We start from the raw sequence: 9,164 nt of genomic DNA on the forward strand, positions 1-9,164 counted from the left end.
CTGGAAAAGGGTCTGTTCACAGTTCTGAATGCAAAGAGGAGTATGTTTTCTCTGAAAATGTTTGCAAATCCTTGAACTTGCATTCCTGTCTGGAAGCATGTATATTTGTAAAATGCATAACTTTCTCAAAAAGCACAGATAAATGATAATATTCTTAAAATGCACAACTTTTGCAAGCTATACAACTTTATATGTGAAATTTGCGCAAATCTGGGGAATGTCTTGCTCAGCCTTCACACTGGAGAACTGTTCATTTTGCACAATGTCTCCATTCTCGCAAAATGAGAAGCAGCCACAAGTGCAACTGCAAATTAAAGACCGACGCGCAATGCACTGATGTTTGGAGAATCTGGCAAGTTCAATCGCTTATTTGCCCACCACTGTGCTCTTGCCACTGCGCTGCAGCCTGCATCTCAAAGACTGGATTTACTGGTTGACTTTGGATGCATCTCCGCTTGACGTGGACGTCCATCTATAACATGCAGGCAAATGTTTTATTAGGTATCTTCTAAAAGATTAATTCCTTCACAGTCTGCATATGCCCTTACCCTGTAATGTCATGTAGTCTGAATGTAAACCCAGCAGTCTGAAATGACCCTGTGTGCAGTCTCACTTCATGCTTTGCTCTTATGATATGTTGTAGCCTGGATTATGTTAAACTGATTTGGCGGCCAAGGTACATCCTAGATGAGGCTACTGAAGCTTGTCCTTTTGTGCCCTCCAGAAGTTTTGGACTACAGCTCCCAGCATTCCTGCCTATTGGCCTTGTTGGCTGGGGCTGACAGAGTGGAAGTTTCAAATATCTGGAGAACATCAGGTTGGGGCAGGCTCCCAGAAATGGATGCTTTATGGGCTTCACCCCTTGGGCTTTATGAGTTTACCACATCATCTGTGTCATAGTTGATTCTATGTCTAGATTCTGTCTGTCTAGATTCTGTGAGGACAGTCATACTTATTCCCATTTTCAAGGTGAGGAAGGAAGACCATGCAGTGGAGGGATGTATTCTGGTTTGCCTCTACATATCCGCCGCAAATGCAGTCTGTAAAGATTTAGTTAGGTGCCTTTACCGTTCTCATCCATTTTTGCAAATTTTTGTCCCCTGCTCAGGTTATTCTCAGCACAGTGAGGCTTCTGCTATGACCACAACACCAGCCCTCTCTCCCATCAGTCTGGCCATCCCCCGAGAAGACACGTCCCTGGCATTCTCTCCTCTGTGTGCACCCTCCGTCCGGGAGCATCACCATGGGAAGCGTCAGTAGCCTCATCTCGGGGCACAGCTTCCACAGTAAACATTGCCGGGCATCACAGTACAAGTTGCGCAAGTCATCCCACCTGAAGAAACTGAACAGGTACTCCGATGGGCTGCTGAAGTTTGGCTTCTCTCAGGAAACAGGCCACAATAAGTCCAGCTCCAAGGGCAACAAGAACGAGGACTTCTTCTACATCAAGGTCAACCAAAAGGCTCACCAGGCAGACTATGTGCCACTCACCAGCGGAGACCTGGGTCGCCAGGGTGGAAGCAGCAGTGTGGACTATGGCACCCCAACACCACCCAAACTGAAGCCAGTCCCCAACCAGGTGGAACTTGTGAGTTGCGTGCAGCCTGCTCAGGGTATAACAAAGATGTCATTCAGGTTAATGGAAGGAGGACTGTGCTGATCATACCAGAGGGCTATTGTCCTGTATCCCACAGCTCAGGTGGCTGTGGAGCCTACTTTGCGGAGGTCACTTCTCTGTCTGAAGGGCTGTAAGACTCCATTCCTGTTCTGGAAGTGGCTCCGTCTTGGAAAGGTGGTCTGGCCTGAAACCTCTTGACATGCTTACTAAAGCCACCTATCTTGAATTTTTGGCTGGGGAAAACGAGGAACTGTTAGGACATTTTGCTATCTAAACATACATAGGCTTGTAGCTTTAATTGATCAGTACAATGATCTTTTAACCATCTGACATTATAGTCCTGTGGACAGACGGTATAACATTTCCACTGGTCTGTGGCAGCACCTTTCATTGGGACTGCCTCTTTCATCCCTTCCTCCCACTCTCCTCCTCCCTTGTGTGGCTCTGCCCCCTCCCCTGGCTGGCCAGCGCTCTCCCATCCACCAACCAGTACTTCAATTTCTTTGCCACTCTCCAGTACCCACATCTGAAGGCTCAGAGCCACTCCTGCCTTCTGGGATGGGAGAAACACCGCCCCACTGCAGCCTTCTCCCAAGCACCCCCCTTTAGATCTTAATCATTTAAGGGGCCAACACGCATGCCCAGGGGTTCCCAAGATTTTGAGGTCTAGTCCATCATGGCTTGGAGTAGGACCTTTAGCAAAGTGGCACCCACCCTGTGGAACTTCCTTTCACTGCCCATTAAGCTGCTTGGGAAGCCTGCTGGACTTCCAGGGCCTCCAGAAAACTATCCCCTTTCAACAGGTATTCCGAAGAAGTAATGCTCCTGCAGGAAGGCTTGTTTGTTGTACATCACCCAGAAATGTCTATAATAGAAGCAATTTAGAAAAATGGTTAAATAAATAGGAGTGGGATCATATGCATGGTTAGACAGAATCTTACAATGATTTTCAGCATACCCAGCCAGGACTTATTTCTGTTTAAAGATGCATGGGATCATGCTCTGAATAAGTCACAGACTGGATGTGTGAGAGTGTGCACAAAGGAGGGAGTGACTCTTACGCCTCCACTCTGGCAATAGGTTAACAAGACCAAATGTTGGATGCCCTGCTGCTTGTGCTGACTGCCCGTTTCTTTCTCCCCAGGCTTCAGACAAGAGCTCCGCAAGGCCCACGGCCTTTAAGCCAGTCCTTCCTCGCTCGAACACGGTCCTCCTCTCATCCCCAGAGCACGGCAACGGCCATGCCCCGCAGCCACTCCTACCACAGGACAAAGCCAAGGATCCAGACCTTAAGCCTGCTCCATGCTCTGGAGGCCTCTCGGACTCGGGAAGGAACTCCATGTCCAGCCTTCCCACCCACAGCACAGCCAGCAGCTACCAGTTGGATCCCCTCATTGCCCCCGTGGGGCCCATCAGCCGGTTCGGGGGCTCTGCCCACAACATCACCCAGTGCACCATCCTGCAGGACAGTAACATGATGAGCCTGAAAGCCTTGTCTTTCTCTGATGGAGGCACCAAGATCCTCAACCCCAGCAAGTCCTCATCGGCACATCCCCATGCCGCTGAGAAAAACGCCTGCATCCGCTCACCCATCTCCACGGAGGAGTCGGCTATCCAGGAGCTGGAGCAGAAGCTGCTGGAGAGGGAAGGGGAGCTGCAGGAGCTCCAGTGCAGCTTTGAGGAGAAGGAGATCACCTCTTGCCAGAGCTTTGAAGAGAAGCAGAGGCGTTGCCGGGACGAGATGGAAGGGCTGAAGCAGAAGTGCAACAGCAAGCTCAAGCAGACCTCGCAAAAGACCCAGCGGGCCCAGCAGCTTCTGCAGCTTCAGGTGTTCCAGCTGCAGCAGGAGAAGCAGCAGCTCCGAGAAGAGATGGCAAACCTGATGAAGGAGCAGGACCTGCTGGAGACCAAGCTGAGGTCCTATGAGAAGGAGAAGACCACCTATGCTCCAGCTCTGGAGGAAACACAGTGGGAGGTGAGGCTCTGCTCCGTCTTGATAGAGGGAAGCTCTGGCTCTTTTGCAGTAGCCAGCTGGTCATATCTGCGTACAGGCCTAGGGTGTAAAGGAGGTGTGTTCACTGATCAAGGAGTTGACATGCAGAAATGGTGAGTGTGTGTTTCAGCTGCATGGACTGGCTTGGGTTCCCAGCGTGTCACTTGCCGTGACGTATAGTGATGGAGGTGAATTCAAAGCTGGGGAGCTGGAAAATCTACAGCGCATTATGACTGGGTCCACATTCCTCTGAATGTACACACAGCTCATGCATGGTATTTCTCTTTGAACTCTCTGGCAGGTCGCCTGCTATCATGCAGGCGTCTCCTTTTGTGAAGGATTTGGGGAGCTGGCCGCTTGCAGGGTTCCCTGGCAGAACTCAAAAATGCCTTCCAGGTGTCGCCCTTACTAGGCCGACAATTCTGGGCCATACCAGGGTTGTCACTTTCTGCAGTCACTTATTAAAACTATGTTTGAATGGTGAATATGATATATATATTGGTGCTGTTGGGCAATTCCTCGAGATCAAAGTGAACATAATTCAGGCTATTTCCAGAGGATACCCATGTTAATCTTTAGTACAGACCAGGTGTAGATGTTAATCCTGCGTTGTGTCTGCAGTTGGGCTGTTGAGTTGTCCTTCCAGTGTACAAACTTTCCTGTGATTTGCATACAATGGAACTGCATAGCTATATAATGGTTCAGTTGGGCTTTGTTTCAGGATTACTCTCCATGTGTAATCCCTTGATCTTAAACTGTTCCCACTTGGGTTAATGTTTGGATTGTTGATGTAAAGATACTTTGCACGGCAACAAAACTTACTCAGGGCATAGATAGTAAGTAATCAAAGGCAAGCTCAGAACACTTTTCTAGTGCAATTCTACACTTACTTGGGACTTTGCTCCATTGAACTCAGTGCAGCTTACTCTTGAGTAGAAATATATGAGATTGGAAAGGGCACGTATGCAGAACTGAGGATGAATGTGTTATAGTAGGTAAAGTCAAGGTCGCAGACCTGTAGTTCTCAACTCCCATCAGCCTCATGGCCTGTGATCAGGGGGAATGGAAGCTGTAATCCAACAATATTGGGATGCCCACCAATTTCCTACCCTTGGATTGGAACATTAGATTTAAGCCAGGAGGAGATAGGCTTAAATTCTTAGCCTCTAAATGTATTGGGTGGCCTAGGTCAGTCGCTAAAAGCCATATCTCATGTGGCTTGGCCCCACCTGCATTCCTGAGCTCCTTAGAGGAAGGATGGGATATACATATTGATTTGGAGTCCATGCCAAACTGTGACAGCATTTTTATGACTTTTTTGGTATTCAAAAACATTGTAATGTCTTCATTCCCAAGGTCTAAACACAAGGGCATCCAGTTCCTGGTTTGCCTTTTAACTGAGAGAGTTTAAAACAAAAGAAACACTTTGGTGGTGGAAGTATTGCTAGAATTGAAATGGAACTGTGTCCGTGTTTGTGTTTATGTTCACATGTATAAGTCTGTGTTCCATCTTGTTGGACCCTGTTCTAATTTTATTGACTATATTGGGTTGTTCTTCAGCTTATGTTTCCAGAAGTAAAACAGGATTTCATTGAAAAAAGTCCATCAGAATATGACTGAATGCCAGTACAAAGTGCTGTTGAAATTTTAGTAGGTCAATACATATGACTGGGACTCATGAAAACATCCAATGGACTCATACAAGCTGCTTTGGCTGGCAGCTGCTCTCCTGCATCCTTTGAAAAGGGCTGAACTCAGCCTCTGCTGCCTAAAATCCTTTAAGAGGTATCTACACATGCATTGGAGGGTTATGGCCCTGCATGTGCTAGCCCAGCCCTATCACCACTTCCCCCAGTGGGGCCCCCTCCATGCTCTGCATGTCCAGAGTGCACCAGAAGAGGCTCTACATGTATGCCAGTTAAATGCCTAGTTAAACAAATAGATCGATAGCAGGCAGCAAAACCAATGCCCTCCCTTGTTGCTCCCAAATGTACCTCAGAGGAAGGTGGGACATACAGGAGAGGGCCTCTCCAGGCAATCTAATCCCGGAGTAGGCAACCTGCATCCCTAGGGCCATCTGCTGCTCTTGCCTACACGCGGCCCTCAGACTGATGTCCAAGCCTTCTGCAAGAGAAGTTCAGACTTTACCATGAGTGATTTGTTCATCCCTGGCAGCAGGGAGAGAATGAGGGAGAGAGACAGAGAGAGGCCTGGCCACTTCTGTTTCTGGCCCTGCCTACTGCTGGCTTCAGTCTCTTAAGTTAAATGTCAAACTGAATCAGACTGCAGTTGATTCAGGCAAGTCAGTAGGGTAAACCAATTCTAGGCAACCACCTGATTCTGACCGTCCTGTGTCCCTGCAGGTTTGTCAGAAGTCTGGCGAAATCTCTCTTCTGAAACAGCAGCTGAAAGAGTCCCAGACAGAGCTCAACAGCAAAACCAACGAGGTCCTCAACCTGAAAGCTCAGCTGAAGGACATCCGGGCAAAGATGGAACTGCTGGAGATGAAAATCCAGGACTTGGAAGAATCGCTGCAGGCCAAGGCCATGGAACTGGAGGTGTGTGAGAATGAGCTCCAGCGCAAGAAGAACGAGTCAGAGCTGCTGAGGGAGAAGGTGAACCTGCTGGAGCAGGAGATTGCAGAGCTCAGAACAGAACTGACCATCCTCAGGGAGGAGATGAAGTGTGGGGTGGTTTCTTTAGGCCTGGAGGGATGTGTGGCTGAGGATGCCCAAGCCCTGTGGAGGGAAGTGGAGAAGCTGAAGGCAGAGCTGCAGGAGGAGCAGGACAACAATGAGCAGATGACCGTCAGCTTCCAGCAGGAGCGGCAGACCTGGAAGGAGGAAAAAGAGAAGGTGATCCAATATCAGAAGCAGCTGCAGCAAAGCTATCTGCACATGTACAAACGGAACCAGAATCTGGAAAAGATGCTCCAGCAGCTAGCTGCAGGAGAGGATGGCAAAGAGCCCATAGACCTTGATCTCCATGGTACTGATGTCCCTTATGAGGACATCATTGCCACTGAAATCTAAAGGGTCTTCTGTCTTCATGCTCACCATAGAGAAGATGGGGGCTCTCTTTCATCCAGGGGGTTGCAATCAGTCCAGGAGAACCATCTGTTTGTTGGTTGGGGTCCTTCTCTAGGGAAATGGATCACCAGCTGCTGTCATGCTACATCCATGCGGGGAGGGGGGAGGTACTATCCCCAACCAACTGTGCCCAGTGTGTCTCAGTGGGGGGCAACCATTTCCCATGCATCCTCTTCAGAAAGGGTAAGGGTGGGTGTTCCCAGCTGACTGCTCTATCAGCTAAGATCAGCAGCAGAGTGGCTTCAACAGAAAATATGCAAGCAACTCCGTGCCAGATAGAAGCAGCAGCTCCCTCTTACCCATGCCCCTGATACAGTTGCCAAGGGCTAGCAAAGAAGCAGAGGCGGTGGAAACCCCCTGCAGCCATAGAAAATGCCATAGCAGTCCCCCTGTAGCCACAGATGTGAGACAAGGACCGTTCATGCTCCAAGAGCCTCCCAGGTGCCATGTGAGAGGACTCTGGGGAAAGTGCAGCCTTTGGCCCTTTATTCTTGGGTTAAGGAAGAGAGAAAGTGAGAAAGAGGCTGACACCACAGATCCTCAAGAATATCATGTCAGATCTCATTGACCGAAGATATGTCCAGGGTGAGGACAATAGCAAGGGATTTTTTTTAGAGCCAGTAGAATGGAAGGTAGTTTCTTCACTTGTGTGGAGAAAACATAGTCCTATTCCATGGGTTGCCTAAGGAGGGCCCTGTTTCTCCAGGATAGATACCCCTGGTGGAAACGACAAAGGATGCATGAGAATTTCTGTTCATTAAGCATCAGAACGTTCCCCTTTGGCAAACCTGAACGTGAATGCAAATAAGTGTGCATTTCTCCACCAAAGCTCATTTATTTCCAAGGTTTACAATAACATTCGAACTTTGTGTTCACTCGAGAAATGAATACTTTAAAATAGCCATTTTTATGGTTTAGTCAAAGGGAATAAAAGTAGCATTTTAGTATGCACATTAAAAATGCATACCCAAATGTTCACTTTCCCTGTTGCTGGGTGAAAAAGGGGAGGGGAGCTTGTGTTCAGAAATGTGGATAAGGCAAACTGAGCTTCTTGGTGGAAATGAAAAACTTTGAGAGCTTGAGCTTTGCTGATTCTTCCATTCCTAGAAATAATGGGCTATTGTTCTAGGCCAGGGGTGGGCAGAGAGTAGATCTCTTGATGTGTCAGACTTCAGCTCCCAGAAGACTCTGCCAATAAGGCCAATGCCCAGGAATAGTGGGAGTTGAAGTCCCAACATCTAAAGAGCTACTTTCTGCCCACCCCTAGTCTAAACTATTAGAAGCCATAGTCTGGCACTTAGCCACTGGATCTTCCTCATTCTTTGCTCATTGTTTAGCTTTGCCTCTTCCCGGAGCAAACTAGAGTTGGGAGAGGTATATTTTTATTCATTTATTTTTGGTGGGAAGCCAAAAACCAACAGCCCTAAAATGACCTTGTGTTTTTGAATGGGAATGTTTATATATTTGTTGATCTAAAATGTGAATATTTTTATGGATTTTTTATTTTGCAAGTATTTAGTGTTCATTTTTTCACATATTCTCTCTCCTGTTGTTGCCACCAAAATTGATGTTTTGATCCCATGAACCCTCTCCTCCTTTTGTCTAGCTCTCCCAGGGACTACGAAGTATAAAGGGTGGAGGAAGCAGTAAATCACATAGGCGCCCAACAATGGGGGACAAGATGTAGACATTTCATAACCCAAGAAGATGGATCAAAAGCTTTTAGGCTACTGATCTTCCTGGGCAAAAGAATCAGTTTTAACGCAAAGCCACAACTTTTTCCACAGAGGTATCTGCATCCTCCTTGGGCAGGTATTGCCAACTCAAGGGCAGACCACCACCCTCACAAACTGATGGGGCACACTCTGAAACATAGCGACCCTGGCAGAACAGAATCTGCTTCAGCCCCAGTGGTTGTGAAAGCGCTGCTGGTTCCCAGAGCAATGCCAGGTGACAAAGCTGGGCAGGCTGCGCCAAGAAGAGAGGTATGGCATCATTACCCAGGCAACACCTGCTATGCAGCACCTGAGCATGAGAGCCCGATGCAGCAGGGAACATGTGCAGCCTGCACCAGCTGAATTAAAGCATTGTGCAAGTCAAACGTCAGCTTAGAACATGACCCTAGAAGGAAGGAATGGATCCCCACAAGCTCCTGTGAGCATATTGCTGAGGGGTGGGAGGAGCCTCAGATAACCTGGATGACAATTGCCAAGAGGAAGAGTGTTTGTGAAGCCCACTCATAACACATTTTGGGGGAAGCACCGGCTTTTCTTCCTTTCTGTCCCAGTGTGAGATACCCTTTGTGACCCATGAAGCCAAAACCTGGCACCCTCATTCCACACAGCAAAATGCAACATTTAATACATAATTATTAGGTATTATTAGTATTAAAACAATCAACTCATCTCATCCATCCATCCTCCAAAGTTTTTTAAAATTACAGCCTTCCGAATCAACCTATTAA

At 47.9% G+C, this 9,164-nt stretch overlaps 1 protein-coding gene across 1 annotated transcript; it reads left to right on the forward strand.

The window, feature by feature from the left end:
- The first annotated feature begins 1,243 nt into the window (after window positions 1-1,243).
- LZTS1 (leucine zipper tumor suppressor 1) lies at window positions 1,244-6,643 on the forward strand. The gene is made up of 3 exons (XM_044437626.1): window positions 1,244-1,588; window positions 2,763-3,593; window positions 5,975-6,643. Exons 1-3 carry the CDS (start codon window positions 1,244-1,246, stop codon window positions 6,641-6,643), a joined length of 1,845 nt encoding a protein of 614 aa, XP_044293561.1.
- Window positions 6,644-9,164: the final 2,521 nt, after the last annotated feature.

This window comes from Varanus komodoensis, unplaced genomic scaffold (genome assembly GCF_004798865.1).
Source record: "Varanus komodoensis strain SLA01 unplaced genomic scaffold, ASM479886v1 scaffold30, whole genome shotgun sequence".
NCBI classification, from domain to species: domain Eukaryota; kingdom Metazoa; phylum Chordata; class Lepidosauria; order Squamata; family Varanidae; genus Varanus; species Varanus komodoensis.

Excerpts from the sequence above, each read along its gene's own strand:
- LZTS1 (XM_044437626.1), top strand. The coding sequence starts at position 1,244 with ATGGGAAGCGTCAGTAGCCTCATCTCGGGGCACAGCTTCCACAGTAAA. Across the intron at positions 1,589-2,762 it reads TCCCCAACCAGGTGGAACTT|GCTTCAGACAAGAGCTCCGC; the intron begins GTGAGTTGCGTG and ends CTTTCTCCCCAG. Across the intron at positions 3,594-5,974 it reads TGGAGGAAACACAGTGGGAG|GTTTGTCAGAAGTCTGGCGA; the intron begins GTGAGGCTCTGC and ends GTGTCCCTGCAG.